Genomic DNA, 25,528 nt, shown 5'->3' on the forward strand with positions numbered 1-25,528 from the left:
AATGGATAATCTACTTGGACTTGGCTAAAGAAGATTGAAAATGCTTCAACATTGCCTGTAGTAATCAACTGCTTGGGTCTGTCACTATTGCCGAGAGAGATATTCTTGGAGCCCTCTTCCGTAGCTTGATAGACACCCATCCTTACTCCTTTTATTCATTCGTTTTATTAATACAGTGAAACATTTAAATTGAGTTAGTGATTAGATTTTATGTGTTTTCTGAAGAATGTCATTTACACAGGATCAATGATGATGATTTATTTCTTTTGGAAGAGCATGGTTGGAACTCCACATTGGAGACTTCAGCACAATTTAGGCAGATAGTTAAATGCACTGAGGTATGGATGTTACATTGACGGACATACTGTCTTTTGGATGAGCCTTTCAACTAAGAAGAAATTGATTTGGTGTTGCCATGTTTTGAAATAAGCATATTCTGGAATGAGTTTATGGATGAATGAAAATGTAGCTTGAGGAATCTGTAGCCAGTCTCCATTACACATTGTGAAGACACAATAACAGCCTTAGTATGAATTCTAAAATTAAATCTTGCCATGGAAAATAATGGGAAATATTCAAAATCAGTCACAGCTTAACTGTGAATTGTACTCATCAAAAGCACGTGCATAAAAAGCCTGAAGCTAGCATTTTCAATTCTGTTTCACCAATGCTTACCACTGTACGATGCTCCCTGGAGGCCTTCAAAGACAAAATAGATCAGTATGCTGTCCTTCACATCCGAAACCTGAACTTGAGTCTGGTCCAAGCTGTTGGAGTGAACAACGCACTTTACTGTTGGCATTAATGATCCTCTGAAGTTAGTTTGGCTAGACATATTCTGGTTCCTACTGGGTAAGAGTCTACAGCACAGAATAGCCAGCAAGCTGACATGATTTGGCAATGTCTGAATGTACGAGGAGTGATTGATAAGTTTGTGGTCTAAAGTAGAAGGAGTCAATTTTAGAAAACCTAGCACATTTATTTTTCAACATAGTCCCCTCCTACATTTACACACTTAGTCCAACAGTCGTGGAGCAACCTCTAGAAAGTGTCCACAGCAGGGATGATTGATCAGTTCGTGGCCTAAGGTAGAAGGAGATGAGTTATACAGCTCTTGTTACATGTACATGCAGTTCAACTCTTTGAGTAATTATACAGAAAGTTTGAAGTTAATAACTCATCTCCTTCGTATAATATTGGCCAGCTAGTCTGGATGCAGTGATCTTGTTTATCCTCCACACCCAAGAACCAGGTGACGAGGCTTAGAAACCACTTAGCAGGGAGTTGGCATCAAGGTGCTTAATCTTGAAATCCCTCTCCTGGATCACACTGATAACCTTCTACAGGCAGAACCTTGACCTTTATTGAAGCCTTGAAGGCTTTTGCTACATCTTTTAAGTGAGGGCCACTCCAAAAACTTGAACACATTGCAGCAAAAGGGAGTGATGTATTGTCAGAGGCACCTTAAGTAAGATACTAATATTAAAATTCTAATGAGCATCCCACCCACCTTCTCTCCCATCACATCATAAGAGAATTCCAGCTGAGCTCCAGCCCTATAATTCTCCCTCAAGCCATGTCCAGTCATTATGGGAGGTGCTACTCATGGCTTTCACTCACCTTCTTTCTGTTTTCACTTCAGCTGGATGTTTAGCGATGTCTCACTGACCCTTCCCATTCAGGAGTCAGGGGCTTAGTTAAGGTTCAGGTCCTTTAATCCCGAACACATCTTCTCACATTTCCTTGATGATCTTTAGCAGGAGAAAAGGATGGGGCAGAGCTTTGAAACTTCAGTTTTAATCAGATTTTAAAACCAAAAATTTCCTCTGTTTCTTCATTGGGTTTTTGTCTTCTTCCTGATCAGCACGAGGTTATGTGGCATCTGCTGCTGATTTGGATGCTCCTCGGATTGTTGCTTCATAATCAGATTGGATTTGATTAACACAGAGTTTTTGCATATTCTTTCATCTGTTCTTTGTTCTGTAATGTGGTGTTTGGAGTGGACAGAGCTAAACCAGAGAACACTTAATCAAAGTTGACACTATTTTCTTGAATGATGTTTATCTTTTGAAGTGTCTTGTCTCTGTATCAAGTTTCTCCTCCAGCCTGATTGCATGATGTCTCCTACTACCTTTGTGCATGATTGCAAAAGCAAAAGTTAAATTATTTCAACTTACTGACATATGGTGACTATAACAGATTGCAACACTAAAGGTAGCTGAATGTTCCACTCATCCTCCCGTTTAAGTATATGTAGCTGGTTCCTTAAGGTTGTCATAGCCAGGTACAGTGGGGAGGTAGTGATGGTAAGCTCTCAGTACTTATTAAGTGCTCCCAATGGTGTGCGTCTCAAATAGACTCTAACAACCAAGTCCAGCTCCTGGCCTTCACATGTGGTTTGGCTACTAAGCGCAGTGAAACTGTTTCTACTGACAGGAGAAGGGGCAAAGGCGGGTTACTGTCACCTTAAAACCAGTTGCTTTGGCAGATAGGGTTCATCAGACGTGGTTGGCAGCTCATCTAGGAGAAGGAAAACTCTAATCTCAAACCTCTGCTGCCTCACAGTTATACCCACAACCACAAAAAGAGAGTCATTAGATCAGGAGACAGGGAGGAATTGAAACAGGTGCAGAGGGAGCTAAAGGAGAAGATCAAGGTGGCTAAAGAGGAATACAGGAGAGAACTGGAGAACAAACTTGGGCAGAGTAGTATACGAGAGGTGTGGAGAGGCATGAAGAACATCACTGGCTTCAATCAGACTAGCTGCAGAGCCTCAGACTTCAGCTGTGAATGGGCCAATGAGCTAAACCAATTCGTCAATAGGTTTGCCAATTGTCCTCCTGTTCACACCCCCCTCAGCACACCAGTCCAGGTGCCAAGGCACCTAATGCTCCCTCAGCACCAACACCGCCCCTCCTCCCTCCTCTCTCCTCCAGTTCAATATGTGGATAAACAACACAGGCTACGACTGTCTACATCCCCTCCTTGCCCTGCACCTACCATCCACTCCTCCATATACCAACTATCGCCCTGATCTTCAACTCCCCTAGCCCCCACTTTCCACCAACATCCCAGTCATTATTGACTCACCTTCACTACTGAGCAGATGGGAAGTTCTCTGGGGAAAGTCAGTCATGGCAAAGCATTAGGACTGGATGGTGTGAACCCCAAGCATTACAGGATGGTGTGAATCCGGTAGGTGCTACAGGAGCCTCCGCTCCCGCACCAGCAGGCACAGGAAAAGCTTCTTCCCTGAGGCTGTGACACTGCTGAACCTCACATCACAGCGCTAAGCAGTATTGCATCCGTATTGTACTGTCTCAGTACTTTAATATTTGTGTGCTGTAGCACTTCTTTTATTCACAGTTATTTTGTAAATAGCACTATTCTTTGCATTTCTGGTTAGATGCTAAATGCATTTCATTGGCTTTGTACCTGTACTCGGTACAATGACAATAAAGTTGAATCTAATCTAATCAAGGTCCTGAAGGAGTGTGCTGAGCAGCTGTGTGGAGTTCTCCAGTGCATTTTTCATCTGAGTCTCAGCCTGGAATGGGTCCTGACTGTGTGGAAAACATTGTGTGTGCTCCCAGTACCCAAGAAGGGCCAACCAAAAGTCTTGAATGACTACCATCCAGTGGCCCTCACCTCACACGTCATGTACATCCTAGAGAGGCTGGTCCTGGCTCACCTCTGACCCCAGGTCAGATCAGCGCTTGTTCCCCTGCAGTTTGCCAACCAGGAGCACACTGTAGTTGACCATGCTGTCATCTACCTGCTGAACAGAGGCTACTTCCATTTGGATTCACAGGGCAGCACTGCGAGGATCGTGTCTTTTGAGTTCTCAAGTGCCTTCAAAACAAAACAGCCCTCATTGCTGGGGAAAGGCTCTGTTTCATGTAGGTTTGCACTTCCATTGTCTCCTGGATAATGGACTACCTGACTGGCAGACCACAGTTTGTGCAGCTTCAGAGCAGTGTGTCAGACATGGTTATAAGCAATACTGGGTGCCACTGGAGACTGCATTGGCTCCCTTCCTGTTTAGATACAGGAACTTTAGATACAACCTTGAGTCATGTTATCTCCAGACTTTAGATACAACCTTGAGTCATGTTATCTCCAGAAGTTCTCTGATGACTCAGCAATATTTAGGTTTTAAAGGGAGGATGGGAGAATGAATACAGGGCCCTGGTGGAGGACTTTGTCAAATGGTGCAAGCTGAATCATCTGCAGCTCAACATCAGTAAGACAAATGAGATGGTGATGGACTTTAGGAAGACTAAGCCTGCGCTGCTTCCTGTTACTACTGATGGTGAAGGCATGGATGTGGTGAGGAACTACAAGTACCTGGGGGTGTACTTGGATGACAGATTTGAGTGCAGCACCAACACAGAGGCTGTGTACAAGAAGGGCCAGAGTTGCCTCTACTTCCTGTCTGATGTCCTTTCGATAATGCAGGCCTGCCCTTCATATGTTCTACCAGCCTGTTATCGCCAGAACATTCTTCTATACGGTGGTTTGCTGGAGCAATGGCATAATCACGGGTGATGCTAACAGGCTCAATAAACTGATTAGAAAGTCCGGTGCTGTTATAGGAGTCAAACTGGACACACTGGATGCTGAGGTAGAACAAAGGACCCTACAGAAAATCTTGGCAATTCTGGACAATGTTTCTCACACTCTGTGTGGCACCTTGGCTGAATAAAGAAGCACATTTAGTAATAGACTAAGACAACTGCACTGCTCCAAAGAACGCGGCATGAGGTTATTCTTACCCTCGGCCGTTAGGCTCTATAATGAGTCAACGTACAGTCGGGGAAGTGATAACCCTCTCCTGTAGATTGTTTGAGGTAACTTATTTTTTTAAATTCTTTCTTTCTTCTCTTCTATTATTTGTTTATCTGAGGACGTGTGATTCTACTGTGACATGAACTTCCTTTGGGATCAATAAAGAATTTATCTATCTATCTATCCACTCATGGGGAAAGTCTGGGAATAATCCATAAGGAAAATTCAGCGCTGGAGTCCCTAAGGCAGTTGTTCATTGAGTTCAACACTGACTGGCAACTCCTGTGACATCACTTGTGGCAAAATGGACTCTGCCGTTCCTTTGGATTCATCAGCTGTGTGGAGAGGGTGAGCCTGCTGCATGGGCAACAGCTTGCTCTCCATATTGTACTGCCCTGGCATGCATTTTGGCTTTCATATCGACTTCAACAGCTAGGAAGCAACATCAGTGGTCGACTCTGACCAGCTGAAGTCCATCGATCTGCAAAAGAATTGCAAATTGGGATTTTTAATGTAAAACTGAATTTGTGTCAATTGGTATAGAATGTGGGGAGTACCTAGAACAAAGGACGCAGAGTAGAATAGCAAGGAACATGTCCTTTGGCCCATGAGGTTGTGTCAGACAAATTAAACTAGTAATTAAATGGCTAACTGAACATTCTGCTGATAACTGTCCATATCCATCCATTCTCTGCATAATCATGTACGTATCTGAGAAGCTTTTAAACACTTCTGTCGTATTTGACACCACTACCACTGGCATTCTTTCTGATATTGTCCAATGTCCTAAAACACTTTTTGCCATGTTTTCATCCATTAGAATTCCTACTCCATTAGTATGGGATATTCCACAAGAATAAATTAGTGTTTTATTTCTATTCTGACGTGTTCCAGCACCTATCCAACAAACTTCGCGAATTCCCATGATGTTAATGTTTAGCAACACTCACAACACGCTGGAGGAAATCAGCAGGTCGGGCAGCATTCGTGGAAAAGATGAGTCAACATTTCGGGCCAGAACCCTTCATCAGGACTGAAGGGGGAAAGAGCAGAAGCCCTATAAAGAAGGTGGGGGGAGGGTGGGGAGGAGAAGGCTGGTAGGTTCCAGGTGAAAAACCAGTAAGGGGAAAGATAAAGGGGTGGGGAAGGGGAAGCAGGGAGGTGATAGGCAGGAAAGGTGAAGAAAGAATAGGGGAAAACACAATGGGTAGTGGAAGGAGGCAGAACCATGAGGGAGGTGATAGGCAGCTGGGGGAGGGGGCAGAGTGACATAGGGATAGAAGAAGGGAGGGGGCAGAGTGACATAGGGATAGAAGAAGGGAGGGGGAGGGAATTACCGGAAGTTGGAGAATTCTATGTTCATACCAAGGGGCTGGAGACTACCTAGACGGTATATGAGGTGTTGCTGCTCCAACCTGAGTTTGGCCTCATCATGGCAGCTTCTACTATCTATTGTATTTTCTCCTATTCCTTCTTCACCTTTCCTGCCTATCACCTCCCTGCTTCCCCTCCCCCACCCCTTTATCTTTCCCCTTCCTGGTTTTTCACCTGGAACCTACCAGCCTTCTTCTTGCCACCCTCCCCCCCACCTTCTTTATAGGGCCTCTGCCCCTTCCCTCTTCAGTCCTGACGAAAGGTTCGGGCCCGAAACGTTGACTCATCTTTTCCACGGATGCTGCCCGACCTGCTGAGTTCCTCCAGCATGTTGTGAGTGTTGCTTTAACCCCAGCATCTGCAGATTATTTTGTGTTTATGTTAATCTTTAGTCATTCCATTTCATTTATCACATTGTCCAATCTTCCTGCTTGTTATAGGGTTCTTACATTCCGAGATTGTTATGAGATCATAAAAAGGCAATGTAACTTCATTGGACATGTGATTAGGAAAGAGGGTAATTATGGGAAAGATTGAAGAGAAGAAAGCAAGAGGAAGACAAAGACAAATGATGATGGAGACAGCAGCTAGAGAACTGGAAATGAATACCAATAATTTGATCCACTTGACCCAAAACAGGAGTGTGTGGACCATGGCAGTCAAAGCTCAAACTGGACACAGCACCTGATGATGATGATGACCACTGGCATTTCTGGCAGTGCATTCTGGGTACCCACCACTCTCTGTGGAAAAACCTTCCCGGCACATCTCCTTTGAACTTTCTCCCTCTCACCTTAAATGCACGCCCTCTAGTATTAGACATTTCGATCATGGAAAAAGGTACCAACTGTCTATCTCTGCCTCTCATAACTTTATAAAATTCTGTTGCCCTCTCAGCCTCTGAGGGTCCAAGGAACACAACCCAAATTTATCCAACTTCTAACAGCATATGCCCTCTAAACCAGGCAGCTTCCTGGTATACCTCATCTGTACCATTTCCACATCCTTCCTATAATGGGTGACCAGAATTGAATTCAAAGTTCCAGGTGTTCTGTTTTATGAAGCCATGTTACTTTCCTCATTCTTCCTCTATTAAAACTCAGATTGGGCATATAGTTTACATTTACTCTTAATGGTTCCTGCACTTGGTATGCTTGTCATTGTGATTCTCCATTTATAAAATGAACTGCACTATTATTAATTGTCTTCTTTAAACAACTATCTCTGTTAAATAACCTTTATTGTCACTAGCCTGAAACCATCAATGTGCTTACATGTTTTGAGTATGTGAAATATTGTTGTCACATTTCTATGCATTGTCCTTTTGGACAAAATGTAAATAAATTGCCAAATGAAAAGATGAATTAATAAAACAATGTGTTATATTTTGTAGGCTACACCCTACTTTGTTGGACTGATGGTCATAGAGCTAATAATTACGTGGTTTCAGAAGGGTCAGATGGTATTTCGGGTGAATGATGCACTAACGTCCATCAGCGCAGGAATCATCTCGAAGCTCCCAGAGTAAGTACCGTAAATTATCACCCTATGGCTCCCTTTTCTGGAATGTGTTTAGAATAACAGAAAAGATACTAAATTTTATGTTGTTTGTTAGCTAAAGGTAGATTAAACTAACAAAATGTAATATCCATTTTGGATGAATGTGCAGCGGGCAATGTACATTTTATGCACCATGTGAACTATTCCACAGAAGGTGGAGTGAGATCTTCTTGAAGCACTGTGGCTCTTCCTGTGATGAAGTTCCACCAACGCTGTGATTTAAGAAGGTATAAGATTTTTAATGTGACATTGAGTTCATGGCATTATTTCCAAGCTAAAATGGTGTGTATCTTGGAAGAAAAGTATTTTTTTAAGCTGGAAGGTACAGTACCTTTGTAGTAATTTTAATCAGTTACTACATTTCTGTGGACTTCTCTTTGAGTACTGTTGCGGGGAACGGTCTACCTGGGGCAAGCAACAGTGGCCGTGCCTCTGGCACAGAATCTGGCCATGTGGCAAAGAAGGGTAGGGAAAGGAAGAAGGCAGCAGTAATAAGGGGCTCTATCGTTAGGCACATTGGGCACGTGGCCAAGTGGTTAAGGCCTTCATCTACTGATCTGAAGGTCGCTAGTTCGAGTCTCGGCTGTGGCAGCGTGTTTGTGTTCTTGAGCAAGGCACTTAACCACACATTGCACTAGTGTCTATGTGGGGAGTGGCGCCCCACACAGACTTCCAATCTGCACCTTGTAAGGCATGAAAATGCCTGACGCAGGCCTCTCATGGTCTGAGTTGATGTTCCCCTCCCCTATAGTTAGAGGGTCAGACAGGCAATTCTGTGGACGCAGGAAAGAAACATGGATGGTAGTTTGTCTCCCAGGTGCCAGGGTCTGGGATGTTCCAATGAGGCAGGAAAAGGATGGTAGTGTACAGGAACCGTGGTGTACAAAGGCTATTAAAAATCTACTCAAGAAGAAAAGGAAAGTTTACGAAGGGTTCAAAAAACTAGGTAATGATAGAGATCTAGAAGATTATGAGGCTAACAGGAAGGAGCTGAAGAATGCCAGAAGGGGCCATAAAAAGGCCTTGGCCTGCAGGATTAAAGAAAACCCCCAAATCATTCTACAAGTATATGAAGAGCAAGAGGATAAGACGTGACAGAATAGGACCAATGAAATGTAACAGTGGAAAAGTGTACATGGAATCGGAGGAGATAGCAGAGGTACTTAATGAATATTTTGCTTTTGAAGACGTGAGTGAACATGCTGATGAAGGAAGAGCAGTAGATGTAGTGTATATGGATTTCAGCAAGGCATTTGAAAAGGTACCCCATGCGAGGCTTATTGAGAAAGTAAGGAGGCATGGGATCCAAGGAAACCTTGCTTTGTGGATTCAGAATTGGCTTGTCCACAGAAGGCAAAGAGTGGTTGTAGACAGGTCATATTCTGCATGGAGGTCGGTGACCAGTGGTGTGCCTCGGGGATCTGTTCTGGGACCCCTTCTGTTTGTGATTTTTATAAATGACCTGGATGAAGAAGTGGAGGAATGGGTTAGTAAATTTTCTGATGACACAAAGGTTAGGGATGTTGTGGATAGTGTGGAGAGCTGTCAGAGGTTACAGCGGGACGTTGAAAGGATGCAGAACTGGGCTGAGAAGTAGCAGATGGAATTCAACACAGATAAGCGTGAGTTGGTTCATTTTGGTATGTCAAATGTGATGGCAGAATATAGTTTTAATGGTAAGACTCTTGGCAGTGTGGAGGATCAGAGGGATCTTTGGGTCCAAGTCCACAGGACACTCAAAGCTGCAGCGCAGGTTGACTCTGTGGTTAAGAAGGCATACATGCATTGGCCTTCATCAACCGTGGGTAATGTTAAAGCTGTATCGGACTCTGGTCAGACGCCACTTGGAGTATTATGCTCAGTTCTGGTCACCTCACTACAGGAAGGACATGGAAACCATAGAAAGGGTGCAGAGGAGATTTACAAGGCTGTTGCCTGGATCGGGGAGCATGCCTTATGAGAATAGGTTGAGTGAACTTGGCCTTTTCTCCTTGGAGCAATGGAGGATGAAAGATGATCTAATGGAGGTGTATAAGATGATGAGAGGCATTGATCGTGTGGATAGTTAGAAGCTTTTTCCCAGGGCTGAAATGACTAACACAAGAGGGCACAGTTTTAAGGTGCTTGGAAGTAGGTACAGAGGAGATGTCGGGTGATTTTTTTATGCAGAGAGTGGTGAGTGCCTGGAATGGGCTGCCAGTGACGGTGGTGGGGGCGGAAATGATAAGGTCTTTTAAGAGACTCCTGGACGGATACATGGAGCTTAGGAAAACAGAGGGCTATGTGTAATCCATAAGAAGATAAGAAATAGGAGCAGGAGTAGGCCATCCAGCCCATCGAGACTGCCCCACCATTCAATAAGATCATGGCTGATCTGTCTGTAAACTCAGCTCCATCTACTTGCCTTTTCCCCATAACCCTTAATTCCCCTACTATGTAAAAATCTATCTGACTGTATCTTAAATATATTTAGTGAAGAAGCCTCAACTGCTTCCCTGAGCAGAGAATTCCACAGATTCACCACTCTCTGGGAAAAACAGTTTCTCCTCATCTCCATCCTAAATCTTCTCCCCTGAATCTTGAGGCAATGTCCCCTAGTTCTCGTCTCACCTACCAATGGAAACAACTTTCCTACTTCTATCTTAGCTATCCCTTTCAAAATTTTGTATGTTTCTATAAGATCTCCTCTCATCCTTCTGAATTCCAGAGAGTACAGTCCCAGGTGACTCAATCTCTCCTCATAGGTTAACCCCTTCATCTCTGGAATCAACCTGATGAACCTCGTCTGCACTGCTTCCAAAGCCAGTATATCTTTCCTCAAATATGGAGACCAGAACCGCACACAGTACTCCAGGTGTGGTCTCACCAGTACCCTGTATAGTTGCAGCATGTCCTCCCTGCTCTTGAATTTAATCCCTCTAGCAATGAAGGCCAACATTTCATTTGCTTTCTTCATAACCTTTTGTACCTGCAAGCCAACTTTTTGCGATTCATGCACAAGCACTCCTGAGTCCCTCTGCACAACAGCATACTGCAATCTTTCACCATTTAAATAATAATCACCACTCCTTTCTAAATGTTTTGCTGTTTCTTCCTTAATGACAGCTTCAATCATTTTCCCGACTACAAATGTTAAGCTAACTGGCCTATAATTGCCTGTCTTTTGCCGACATCCTTTTTCAAAAAGAGGCGTGACATTTGCTGTCTTCCAATCCACCGGGACCTGCCCAGAATCTAGAGAATTTTGGGTAAGTGATTATCAATGTGTCTACTATAACCTCCGCCAATTCCCTCAGCACCCTGGGATGCATCCCATCAGGACCAGGAGACTTAGCTACCTTCAGGCCCTCTTGTTTGCTCATCACTATCTCTTTAGTGACAGAGATTTTATTCAGGTCCTCACCTCCCATTTCGTCCATAACGTCGTTCTTTGACATATTAGACGTGTCCTGCACCGTGAAGACTGACACAAAATAGTCGTTCAATGCCTCAGCCATTTCCTTATCATCCAATATCAATTTCCCCTTATCGTTTTCCAAGGGACTTACATTGACTTTAGCCACCCTCTTCCATTTTATATAATAAAAACTTTTGCTATCTGTTTTTATATTTTGTGCTAATTTACTTTCATACTCTATCTTCCCTTTCCTTATTTCTTGTTTAGTTGTTCTTTGTTGCTTTTTAAAGTTTTCCCAGTTCTCCATTCTCCCACTACTCTTTGCAACTTTGTACACATGAGCTTTTAATTTGATACTATCTTTCATTATCTTAGTTATCCAAGGCTGGCTCTCCCCACACTTACTGTCCTTACTTTTGACTGGAATATACTTTTGTTAAACACTGTGAAGAATCTCTTTGAAAGTATTCCACTGTTCCTGAACTGTCCTACCAAATAGCCTGTGCTCCCGATCCACATTAGCCAACTCCTCCCTCATCCTGTTGTCTCTCTTGTTCATGCATAATACACTAGTTTTAGATCTAACTATTTCATCCTCCATCTGAATGCGAAATTCATTCATACTATGATTACTCTTTCCAAGAGGATCCCTGACTACAAGATCGTTAATCTTACCTGTCTCATTGCACAGGACTAGATCTAAGATAGCATTTTCCCTTGTAGGTTCACTAACACGCTGCTCAAGAAAGCCACCACTGATGCATTCTATGAAGTCCTCCTCAAGACTTCCTTGACCAACCTGATTCACCCAATCTATGTGGAAGTTAAAATCTCCCATGACAACTGCCATTTCCGTTCTTACAAGCCTCAGTTATTTTTTGGTTAGTCGCCTCTGCCACTGCAATATTTTTATTAGGTGGCCTATAGACAACTCCCACCGGTGATTTTTTCCCTTTACTATTCTTAATCTCTACCCAGATGGACTCAACATTCTGCTCCATAGATCTTATATCGTCTCTCGCAATTGCCCTGATCTCATCCTTAATTAAATGCGCCACCCCACCTCCTTTGCCTTCCAGCCTATCTTTGTGTATTACCTGATACCCTTGGATATTTAATTCCCAGTCATCTCCACCTTGCAACGAGGTTTCTGTAATGGTCACTAAATCATATGCCTTGGTACTGATCTGTGCCACAAATTCACTATCCTTGTTTCTAATACCACCGGCATTTAGATAAAGTGCCCTTATACTCACTGTCCTTTTAGAAACTAGTGACCTATGCGATTTGTGCTTTTTATTTTTATGCACTCTACTCTTACTTTTTTCTTCACTAACTCTAGCATTGACCTCTGCATCACTTCCCTTTTCTTTTCTGTGTGGGTTCCCATCCCCCTGCCATATTATTTTAAAACCTCCCCAACAGCACTAGCAGACAATCTCCCTAGGGCATTGATCCCGGCCCTGCTCAGATGTAGACTGTCTGGACAGTACTGGTCCCACCTCCCCCAGAAGCGGTTCCAATGCCCCAAGAATCTGAAACCCTGCCTCCTGCACCACTGCTCAAGCCCCATATTCATTCTAGCTATCCTGCTATTCCAACTCCGGCTAGCACGTGGTACCGGTAATAATCCTGAGTTTATTACCTTTGAGGTCTTACTCTTTAATTTATCTCTTAGCTCCCTAAATTCAGCTTGTAGGACCTTATCCCGCTTTTTTCCTATATCGTTATAACCCACATGCACCACGACAGCTGGCTGCTCACCCTGCCTTGCAGCCTCTCTGAGACATCTCTGAACCTTGCACCCAGGAGGCAGCACGCCATACAGGAGTCCTGTTTGCGGCCACAGAAGCTCCTCTGTATTCCCCTTACCGTGGAATCCCCTACCACCACAGCTCCGCCACTTTTTTTCTTGCCCTCATGTGCAGCAGAGCCACCCATGGTGCCATGATCCTGGCTACTGCTGCCTTCACCTGAGGAGCCATCTCCCCCAACAGACTCCAAAGCGGTATATCTGTTTTGAAGGGAGATGACCGCAGGAGACTCCTGTACTACCTTCCTGCTACTACTCTTCCTGTTGGTCACCCATTCCCTATCTTTCCTTAGATCCTTAAACTGTGGTGTGACCAACTCACTAAATGTGCTATCCACAACATTCTCAGCATCTCGGATGCTCCAAAGTGAGTCCATGCGCAGCTCCAGTGTCGCTATGCGGTCTATCAGGAGCTGCACACGTGCTCTTCAGGGACACTGTCAGCCTCCCTGAGTTCCCACATGGCACAGGAGGAGCATGGTACGGGTCTGAGCTCACCTGCCATGACAGAGCAATGGATGTTAGCGGAAGGGGACCAGGGGAGAAAGGGAGGAGTCGGCTGGGGAAGTTGATGGCTGTTACCTGTGAATCTCTGCGAATCAGTACTTTGCTGAAGCCCCGTTTAAGTCAAAGCCCTATCACTCTGCTACCCTCTCACTCCGCTGCCCGCTGTATAAGGCGGTCTTCTTTTTAAACTCCTCTTGCTCTCTACTGGCTGATGTCACGCGCCCGCGCAGTCTTGCCTCTCTTTACCCTGAGCCTTCTCTCCGAAAATCCTTTCCACTCACAGTCTTCTTGCTTTGAATTTAAAACCGATGAAGAATCCTTGGCTTTTTAAACTCTTCCCGCTCTCTTCTAGCTGACGTCATGCACCTGCGCTGTCTTACCTCTCTTTAACCCAATTAATTTCTAAAGTAAGTACATGTTCGGCACAGCGTTGTGGGAAGAAGGGCCTGTATTGTGCTGTAGGTTTTCTATGTTTCTGTGTTTTTCTACAATTCTGTGTAAGTTGTACACTATATCCTCAGACAACTGTTGAAAGATAGAGCACTTTTGCAGCCAGTAACTAAGAGTCCTTATAGAACTCCCCCTCCTGCCATACTGGTATCTTTCCTGTAATACCATGGGCTCTTATCTTGGTTAGCGTGGCACCTTGTCAAACGCCTTCTGAAAATCCAAGTAAACAGTATCCACTGATTCTTCTTTCTCTATCCTGCCAGTTATTTCTTCAAAGAATTCCAACAGACTTGTCAGGCAAGTTTTCCGCTGCGGGAAACCATCCTGACTCTGCCTGCTTTATCATTTGCCTCCTTTATCATTTGCCTCCAATTACCCTGAAACCACATCCTTAATAATGGACTCCAACCACTGAAGTTAGGCTAACTGGCCCATAATTCCCTGTCGTTTGCGTCCCTCCCTCCCAAGAATAGAGTGACATTCACAATTTTGCAGACCTCTGGAACCATTCCAGGACCTAGTGATTCTTGAAAGGTCACTGCTAATGCCTCCACAAACTCTTCAGCTACCTCTTTCAGAACCCTGGGGTATAGTCCATCTGCTCTAACTGATTTATCTACCTTTAAACCATTCAGCTTTCCAAGCACCTTCTGTTTAGGAATAGCAGCTATACTTACTTCTGCCTCTGACACTCTTGATCTTTTAGCATACTTTTGGAGTCTTTCATAGTGATACAAAACTGTTTATTAAGTTTGTCCGCTTTTTTGTTCTACATTACTACCTCTCCAGTGTCATTTTCCATCTGTCCAATTGCCTCCTTTATCCTTGGTACAGTACTATATCTGAAAAAAGCTATTGATATTCTCTTTTAGATTATTGACTTTCTTATTTGCCTTCTGTTGGTTTTTAAAAACTTCGCAATCTTCTAGCTTCCCACTAATGTTTGCTACATTATTTGCCCTCTCATTTTATTTATGGGCCCGGTATGGGCCCCTATCCAAGGTTACGGATCCCACTGCCTTGTGGGTATCTTCGGGAGAAGAGAAGGCTAAGGAGTAAACCCTACACAAATCCGGAGTGGAGGCCCTAAGGCGGTTGGATGATGTAACACATCACCTCTCAGCTTCTAGGTCTCTAACATTACCTAGCTCTCTGAACCTTTTGTAAACTTTTCTTCTTGACTAGATTTATTACAGCCTTTGTACACCACAGTTCCTGTACTGGAACATACCTATACAGAACTTCATACAAATATCCCCAGAATATTTGCCACATTATATCTGGGGGATGATTATGTTGAATGTGGAGGTGTAGTCAAAGAAGAGCATCATGATGTATTCACTGCCCAGATGTTCCAGGGTTGAGTGAAGAGCCAAGAAATCAAATCTGCTGTTGACCTGTTGTAATATTTGGAAAATATCAGGAGACTGAAATCACAGGATTGTCATAGGTTGTGGAAGTTTGTCTGGGTTCCTCCATGTTGTGTTGGTCAAAGCAAGCCTAAAAGGCATTGAGCTTATCTGGGAGCGAAATCTTGTTGTCACCTATGGTGTTTGGTTTTACTTTGTAGGAGTTGATAGCATTCACACCCTACTACAGCTGTCTAGCATCCTTCTGTGATTCAAGTTTGTAATACTGATACATCTGATTTTAGCTTCTCCCTCTCAAACTGCAGGGTGAATTCTATCATATTGTGATCACTGCCTCTTATGAGTTCCTGTACAGTAAGCTTCCTAATCAAATCTGCACCCAATCCAGAATTGCCTTTTTCCTATTTGGTTCAATAGTCATAGTCATAGTCATAGTCATACTTTATTGATCCTGGGGGAAATTGTTTAATTGGTTAATTTGGAACCACAAGCTGTTCCAAAAAAAAAGACATCTTGTAGGCATTTTACAAATTCCTTCTCTTGGGATCCGGCACCAATCTGATTTTCCCGATCTACTCGACTATTGAAATCCCCATGACTATCATAACATTGCCTTTTACATGCCTTTTCTATTGCCCCTTGTAATTTGTATTCCTACATCCTGGTTACTGTTCAGAGGCCTGTATACAACTTACGTCAGGGTCTTTTTACTCTTACAATTCCTCAACTTTACCCATAAGGATTATATAGTTTCCAGTCCTATGTCACCTCTTTCTAAGGATTTGATTTCACTCTTTACCAACAGAGCCACCCTCTCCCTCTGCTTACTTGCCTGTCCTTTCGATACTATGTGTAACCCAGGATGTTAAGCTCCCAACTGTGATCTTCTTTCAGCCTCAACTCAATGATGCCCACAATGTCATATCTGCCAATTTCTAACTGTTATAGAAGATCATCTCCCTTATTCCATATACTGTGTGTATTCAAATATAGCACCTTCAGTCCTGTATTCATTACCCATTTTAATTTTGTACCCATGTTACCAGAAGTTAAATTTTCTATATTCTGGAGATTTTTCTAACCTTTCCTGTACTTTCCTTTCTTTTTATTTTATCCTCACTTTTCCAAACTGTTGAATCACTGAACCTTGCAAGTCCATGGATCTGTGCCTGGAAAGTCTTCACTCTCCAGGACGCAGGCCTGGGCAAGGTTGTATGGAAGACCAGCAGTTGCCCATGCTGCAAGTCTCCCCTCTCTACGACACCGATGTTGTCCAAGGGAAGGGCATTAGGACCCATACAGCTTGGCACCAGTGTCGTTGCAGAGCACTGTGTGATTAAGTGCCTTGCTCAAGGACACAACAAGCTGCCTCAGCTGGGGCTTGAACTCACGACCTTCAGATCGCTAGTCGAACGCCTTAACCACTTGGTCACGTGCCCACACATTGCTCACTGAACCTACTATTCAGTTTAAAGACACACTTCAATCTGTCCCATTGAGTGCAATTTTGCCCTGAGATGAACTTAGAGCATGGATGATGAACTCAAAGTGTGGATCAATATGTTCAACTATGATTTTGTGGCCATTACAGAGACTTAGATGGCTGATGACTGTGCCAGGCTTTAGATGTTTCAAAAAGAACAGAGAGGGAGGCAAAAGAGGTGGAGGCTTGGCATTGTTAATTAGGGATAGTGTCATGGCTGCAGAAAAGGAGGAAGTCTTGGAGATATGGTCTACTGAGTCTGTGCGGATCGAATTCAGAAACAGAAAGGGGCAATAACTCTACTGGGTGTTTCTTATAGATCCCCCAATGGTAACAGGGATATCGAGGAGCAGGTAGGGAGGCAGATTCTGGAAAGGTGCAATAATAATTGGGTTGTTGTGATGGGAGATTTTAACCTTCCTAATATTGATTGGCATCTCCTTAGCGCAAGGGGTTTAGATGGGGTGGAGTTTATTAGGTGTGTTCAGTAAGGTTACCAGACACAATATGTAGATAAGCCAACTGGAGGAGAGGCTGTACTTGATCTGGTGTTGGGAAATGAACCTGGTCAGGCTTCAGGTCTCTCAGTGTGAGAGCATTTTGGAGGTAGTGACCACAACTCTATCTCCTTCACTATAGTGCTGGAGAGAGATAGGAGCAGACAATTTGGGAAAACATTTAATTGGGATGGGGGAAATATGATGCTATTAGGCAGGAACTTGGGAGCAGATGATCTCAGGGAAATGCACAGCAGAAATGTAGCAAATGTTCAGGGACCATTGGCATGAAGTTTTGCATAGGTATATTCCATTGATGCAGGGAAAGGATGGAACCGTAGAAGAACTATGGTGTACAAAGGATGTAGAAAATCTAGTTAAGAAGAAAAGAAATGCTTACAAAAAGTTCAAGAAACTAGATACCGTTAGAGCTCTAGAAAATTACAAGGTTGCTGGGAAGGAGTTTAAGAATGAAATTAAGAGAGCCAGGAGGGGCCATGAGAAGGCCTTGATGAGCAGGATTAAGGAAAACCCCAAGGCATTTCACAAGTATGTGAAGAGCAAGAGGATGAGCGGTATGAGAATAGGACCAATCAGGTGCAATAGTGGAAACATGTGCATGGAGTCGGAGGAGGTAGCAGAGGTAATTAATGAATACTTTGCTTCAGTATTCATCAAGGAAAAAGACCTTGGCAATTGTGCGGATGACTTACAGCAGACTGTAACGCTTGAGCATATAGACATTAAGAGGATGTGCTGGAGCTTTTGAAAAGCATTAAGTTAGGTAGTCACTGGGACCAGATGAGATGTACCCCAGGCTACTGTGGGAAGCAAAGGAGGAGATTGCTAAGCTTCTTGCGATGATCTTTACATCATGAATAGGGATGGGAGAAGTACTGGAGGATTGGGGGGGTTGCAAATGTTGTTCTCTTGTTAAAGAAAAGGAGTAGGGATAACCCAGGAAATTATAGACTGGTGAGTCTAACTTCAGTGATGGACAAGTTGTTGGAAAAGATCCTTAGAGGCAGGATTTATGAGCATTTGGAGAGACGTAATCTGATTAGGGATAGTCAGCATGGCTTTGTCAAGGGTAGGTCGTGCCTTACGAGCCTGCTTGGATTTTTTGAGGATGTAACAAAACACATTGATGAAGTTAAAGCAGTAGATGTAGTGTATATTGATTTCAGCAAGGCATTTGATAAGGTACCCCATGCCAAGCTCCTTCAGAAAGTAAAGAGGTATGGGACCAAGGAGACCTTGCTTTGTGGATCCAGAACTGGCTTGCCCACAGAAGACAAAGGGTGGTTGTAGATGGTTCGTATTCTGCATGGAGGTCGGTGACTAGTGGTGTTGCACAGGGATCTGTTCTGGGACCGCCCCCCCCCCTTGTGATTTTTGTAAATGACCTGGATGAGGAAGTAGAAGGGTGAGTTAGTAAGTTTGTTGATGACACAAAGGTTGGGGGTGTTGTGGATAGTCTGGAGGGTTTTCAGAGGTTATAGTGGGACATTGATACGATGCAGAACTGGGCTGAGAAATGGCGGATGAACTTCAACCCAGAGAAGTGTGAAGTGGTTCATTCCGGCAGGTCAAATTTGAACACAGAACTTAATATTAATGGTAAGACTCTTGGCAGTGTGGAGGATCTGAGAGATCTTGGGATCCGTGTCGATAGGACACTCAAAGCTGCTGCGCAGGTTGACAGCATTGTTAAGAAGGAGTATGGTGTATTGGCCTTCATCAACTGTGAGACTGAGTTCAAGAGCCGTGAGGTAATGTTACAGCTATGTAAGACCTTGGTCAGACCCCCTTGGAGTACTGTGTTCAGTTCTAGTCACCTCACTACAGGAAGGATGTGGATACCATAGAGAGAATGCAGCAGAGATTTACAAGAATATTCCCTGGATTGGAGAGTGAACCTTATGAGAATAGGTTGAGTGAACTTGACCTTTTCTCCTTGGAGCGATGGAGGATGAGAGGTAACCTGATAGAGGTGTATAAGATGAGGGGCATTGATCATGTGGATAGCTAAAGGCTTTTTCCCAGGGCTGAAGTGGCTAACATGAGCCGGCATAGTTTTAAGGTGCTTGGAAATAGGTACCGAGGGGTTGTCAGAGTTAAGTTTTTCACTGAGAGACTGGTGGGTGTGAGGAATGCACTGCTGGCGGCGGTGGTGGAAGTGGATAAATAGGGACTTTTAAGACACTCTTAGATAGGTACATGGAGCTTAGAAAAATAGAGGACTATGCGTTAGGTAAATTCTAGGCAGTTTCTTGAGTAGGTTACATGGTCGGCACAACATTGTGGGCTGAAGGACCTGTAATGTGCTGTAGATTTCAATGTTCTATGTTCTATCATCTACCTTTCCTTCCTCACAGTCTTGCTACACATTGCATCTGCTTGTACACCAACTGCCCCATCCTCTGCCTTTTCACTCCAGTTTGCCTCCCCCTTCCAAATTAGGTTAAACCCTCCCCAATAGCTCTAGTAAACCTGTCCAGGAGGATATTGGTCCTCTTTGGGTTCCGGTGTAAACTGTCCTATTTGTACAGATCATACCTTCCCGAGATGAGATCCCAAAGATCCATAAATCTGAAACCCTGACCTACCCCCCATACCAATTCCTTAGTCATGCAGTCATCTGTCAAATCATCCTATTCTTACCTTCACTGGCACGTGGTACAGAATGCAATCCAGAAATTACTACCCTGGATGTCCTGCTTCTCAGCTTTCTACCTAGTTCCCTATCAGCCCTATTCAGAATATCATCCCTTTTCCTGCCTGTGCATTGAAACCAGTATGTACCATGACTTCTGGCTATTCACCCTCCCCCATTAGAATGCTCTGCACCCGGTCCGAGGCATACCTGACAATTGGGAGGCAATAAACTATCTGTGTGTCTCTTTCATGCCCACAGAATCTCCTGTCTGCTCCTCAAACTGTGGAATTCCCTGCCACTACTGCACTCCTCTTCTCCCCCTCCCCTTCTGAGCCACTGCACTGTCCTCGGCCAATCATTGTTTACATCCTATCCTAATTACAGCAGATCACTTGACATGTATGTAGCAGGTTTGAATTCGCAAATTAAATCAGTGTTCAAGTTCAAGCTGCCTGCATGGACTGGTGGAGACAATCTTTGTCTATCTTTTGCAGTGTGTAGTATTATACTTCAGGGCTGCCACTTCGTAAATATCCTCTGTCCCTGCGCTGTCTGACATACCAGCAGCACAGTGAGGATTTGGGGAAATGAATGTCGGCACCTTCCCATCAAATCTGGTGTCAGATAAATTGACCTATTATTCCCAATTGTATTAATGTAAATGTGACTTGAGGCATGGAAAGGATATCTCATTGTTTATTGAGTGGTATTTGTTTTTGTTGTGGTTACTTTGCAGACCTTTGTTTAAAAAAATCTTTTGCCATTTTGGTGGAAATTATTGGACCTTTTGAGAAATTGAACTTTTTAGGGAGGTATTTTCCCTTGGAGTTATATATAAGCAAAAGAAAACGAAAGACTAGTCATTTAGACCAAGATAAAAACACTGTCTGATCTAGAGATTGATGAATATTGGTATCTGTGATCACTGATCCAGGAGTCGTATAAAAGTATTCAAGAAATACAGTGCAGAATTGTTCTGACAGACACAGCAAGTGTAATAGTTGATGTGAAACATTCACCTCGAGGGCTTTGTAAGTAAGCCTGCTAAATACTGACATAGCAGATCAGTAGCATTCCTAATGAAATGCTGTACTTGATAGTGTGACCATGTCAAAATAACCATGTCAATAAAGTGACTGCAATATCAACAAAGTGTCATAATTGCCAGATGATATGTGGGCATGTGACCAATTCAATTAGCTACCTAATCCCACTTCCTGCACACTCAGAGTGTACTCTCTGAAGACTTGGAAATGTTAAGGATGTTGATCTGAGGAATGCCTGCAGCATTATGAAGACAGATTTCAAATAATATACCACCGTTTTTGTTGAGTAAGATGGAAGTTGGAATGGATTTGTTCAGAGTGCAAATGTGTGCAAACATATGTCCAACAGTGGTTATGTTTCATTGTGTGTTTGAGGAGATTTGGTATGTCACCAGAAACACACACGAATTTCTACACAGATGGACCGTGGAGAGCATTCCCACTGGCTGCATCACCGTCTGGTATTGGTGGGGCTTGGAGTGCTACTGCACAGGATCAAAATAAGCTGCAGAGTTGTAAACTTAGACAGTTCCATCATGAGCACGAACCCCTGTAGTCTCCAGGACATCTTCAGGGAGCAGTGCCTCAAAAGGGTGGTGTCCATCTTTAAGGACCCCCATCACCCAGGTCATGCCTTGTTCTCATTGCTACCATCAGGAGGGTGGTATGGAAGGCTGAAATCACACACTCAATGATTTAGGAACAGCTTCTTCCCCTCTGTCATCAAATGTCTGAATGGGTATTGAACCTATGAACACTACCTCACTACATTTTAATTTCTATTTTTGCACTTATTCATAATTTAACTATTTAATACGTACTGTAATTCAGAGTTTTTTCCTCTGCTATCATGTATTGCATTGTCTTGTTGCTGCAAAGACAACAAATTTCATGATGTATGCTGTGACATTAAACCTAATTTTGATTCTGATTCTGACTCCTCCAGAGTGAAATTGGTAAGAAAATGACATTGAACATGCCATCTGAAAATATTTTACAATGTAAAAACCTACAGCTATACTCTACAGTATATTTTTGTGTCTTTCCTGTCAAATGATGTTTCCCAAGCAAATTTTATGTGACATGTACAGAGGGAAAAAAAACCTACTTCCCCAGAAGCAACAGGAAGGAATAGGGAAAATCACACTGCTTTGCAAGTAAGTTAAAATTTCTGAAAGCACTTGCCAGTTGGACAAGGAATAAATAGAACAGAATTTGGACATTACTTTAAAAAGCAAATTATGAGAAAATGTGCTGGGATTTCACTTGCTTTTATTTTGATTAGCACTTGAAAAATAGCTGATTTTATGCATTACTAGACAATGGGGTGACCAGTTGGGGCACCCTTTGAGAGAAGGGTAGTGCAGTCTGATGTCACCAGAATGAACATTAAATTTTCCTGAATGCTATTGGTATCGCTATGCTTTGGAAACTGAAGTAGAAAACCTCAGTTTATTAAAGAAGAACGACGTGTAGCAATGCAAATATAGCTCCTCCTTGTTTAACAAAGGACACTTTTGATGGCATCGTTTCTGGTTTATCTGTTATCCTTGTGCCTCTCGTTGTCATTCTGGAGACATGCAGTCCTTTCATCCCCCGTCTCTTCATCTCTTCTGCTATTTGTTCTTTGTCTCTGATCCTGGAGACGTGCATTTCTCAGCTCCTTTGTCTCTTCCTCTCTCCTCCTTCTGTGCCTGTTTTTTTCATTCTGGAGACGTGCAGCCCTTTCATCCCCTGTCTTTTCATCTCTTCTGCTGTTTGTTGTTTGTCTCTGATCCTGGAGACATGCATGCCTCTCCTCCTCTGTCTCTTCTTCTCTCATCTTTTTTTGTCCTGACTCTTTGACGCTGGAGACATGTGGCCCTGGCCTCATCCGATTCTTGTTCTCTCCCTCCCCTTGCCGCTTCCCGATGACGTTTTGGCATCATCTCTTGACCATAATGTCCCCCTTCGCTTTCCACGCAGCATAATTTGGCTGACCATTTTTTTCCCTAATGCTGGATAGAAGATACGAAGCGGTAACACCAAAGGATGCTGATTATTCTTGATGATGTGGTTGGCGCTCTCCTAAATGGATGTGATATAGTCACCACTGTCCTTTGACTGCAGCAAAGGGTTTTATGGGTGTCTCGAAGTATGTCATTACAATAAGATTTAATTATCTCTTATTGATGGGTGGCAGTTGGATCTGTCCCAATCCTCCACATGCTGATGGTGATTAGCAGAATGTGACCCCTTGAAATAGAGCTGCCCTGTCCTTTTGCTCCAGTAGGTGTTGCTGCTGAAACTGGCCGTGTGCATGTGTTGGGCTGTCGCGTCCGGATTTCCATGATGGCAGATCGGCTCTCGGGTGAAAGAGAGCCTGTTGATTTTTGCGAATGAGCAATTTTATAGGAATATATAACCCTGAACTTTGCCTGCATTCTGTAAGTTAGCACATTTTAATTCGATTTAGCCAAAAAAAGTGCCGCTGTAATGCACTGTTTGCGCTAATTGGAGGTCACAAACAGACGGACAGAGCATGAGAGTTTTAGTAGTATGTAGATTCCTGGTTTCGGATCTGAACTCCACCAGCAACATTTATTGTAAATGAATACAGCAATCTGAGCTCAGGATTCAGCCATTTGTAATGTCTTGCCAAGATGCTAGATCCCCAGAAATCAATTTACAGCAACTGCACATTCACTATAAATTTAATTGTACAAGTTCTTTAACCTTACAAGTTTCAGTATGCATTTCACCATGTGCAAGAGTTGAGAATATGATGTATCATCTTACAATCTCTGTTTATTTAAATAATATGTGAAGGTTATTAAGTATAAACAGGCATCATGCTGTTGTATAACTATTTTTTCTTTTATTGTCAGTTATATGTATGTATTCGGTAGGATTGCCAACCTTCGTGGGTTGGCTGAGAGTCTTTTAGAATTAATTAAAGCTACTGGGAGAGCTTTGGGATCAACCTGGGAGATCTATTGACTATTCAGTGTACAGATTGAACCATCCTGCTATGTGCATGTAAATGACCAAACCGTCCAAAAATTGCGAGGAAGCTAATGGGTGAGTGAATGGCATGAATACATGGAAAAAAATGTTGGCCTTCACCACTGGCCTGAAAGTAAAGCAGGAAGTTGTAGACCACTTCAAATTGTGATTGAGTTGGGAACCCTGCCCATCCTTGGATTGGTTTATCCTGGCCCAGCATATAAAGGGAAATTGTGAAAAAGTATGGCAGCACCTCTACTTCCTTAGGAGTTTGCAATGATTTTCCATTACATCTAAAACTTTGACAAAGTTCTATAGACATGTAGTGGAGAGTACATTGACTGGTTGCATTACAGCCTGGTTTAGAAACATCAAAGCCCTTTTACAGAAAATCCATTGAGCTCATTTCCATGAAGCGTTGTCGCAGGAAAGCAACATCTGTCATCAGGGACCCCCACCACCCAAGTTGCATTCCTGGTGGGTGAGTGTCTGGGCCAGATCTCATTACTCTTCCACTAGGTAGATCCATTTGAAGAATAAACAGTCAGCATGCAATGTAGTACATACTGTTGCTTTTGCAGCTGTAGTCACCTTCTTTTTCAATTATTTAGATGTTATTCAGGTCCATGTTAAATTAGCATTAACTTTAGTCTTAAGCTGTTAAATATAAAAAGAAATGTAAGTTTTGGAGTAGAGTGGTGCATTACTCATCATCATTCAGGACACATTAAGAGCAGTAGCACTGCATTCACCTTTTACACAAATGGCCTGCATTGTTTACCATTTACTTCAATTTTTTACAGAAAACAGCACTTTACTTAGAGGTAGACAGAAATATTCAGATAATTGATCTATAGATTCCAATAATATAGTGGCTGTATGCTTTCTATGACAATGTTGTTGTAAAAAAAAAGTCTTGCATTGAATTCATTGGCAGCGAGTGCATATGATGTCTTCTACTGAGTAAAGCCAGCAATGATGTTTTGAAAGGCATCTTCAGTGATGCATTTCTTCCAAGGAATTTATAGAGAGGCCTGTTGCTGATCATATTATTTCAGCTTGCACTGTTGAATTATCAATTAATGCTTTATACAACACCTCTGCGACACCGGGACATTCTGTCTTCTTGCTGCTGTCATCAGAAATAAGGTACAGGAGCCTCAGGACTTTCACAACCAGGTTCAGGAACAGTTATTACATCTCAACCAACAGGCTCTTGAACCAAAGGGAATAACTTCACTCAACTTCAATTGTCCCATCATTGAAATATTCCCACAACCTCTGGACTCTTCATCTCATGTTCCCATATTTATCAATTATCTATTATTATTATTATTTCTTTCTTTTTGTATTTGCACAGTTTGCTCCCTTTTGCACACTGGTTGAGTGCCCAAGTTGGTGGGTCTTGTGTTGATTTTATTATGGTTACTATTCTATTGTGGATTTATTGAGCATGTCTGCAAATAGGTGAATCTCAGGGTTGTATATGGTGACGTATACATACTTTGATAATAAATTTACTTTGAATTTACTTTGAATTTTGAACTGCAGCTCCAGCAACCCGGGTTCATCCCAAAAAGTTGCATGTTGATCAGTTAT

General features: G+C 43.0%; 1 protein-coding gene across 3 annotated transcripts in view; it reads left to right on the forward strand.

The window, feature by feature from the left end:
- agmo (alkylglycerol monooxygenase) overlaps positions 1-25,528 on the forward strand; it is a 393,034-nt gene that overhangs the window by 16,728 nt on the left and 350,778 nt on the right. For all 3 annotated transcript variants that reach the window (XM_072253381.1, XM_072253382.1, XM_072253383.1), the window contains exon 2: positions 7,556-7,686. In XM_072253381.1, the coding sequence (XP_072109482.1) occupies positions 7,556-7,686 (131 nt within the window). The remainder of the gene's footprint in view (positions 1-7,555; positions 7,687-25,528) is intronic.

The sequence above is a fragment of the Mobula birostris genome, chromosome 3, assembly GCF_030028105.1.
Source record: "Mobula birostris isolate sMobBir1 chromosome 3, sMobBir1.hap1, whole genome shotgun sequence".
NCBI classification, from domain to species: domain Eukaryota; kingdom Metazoa; phylum Chordata; class Chondrichthyes; order Myliobatiformes; family Myliobatidae; genus Mobula; species Mobula birostris.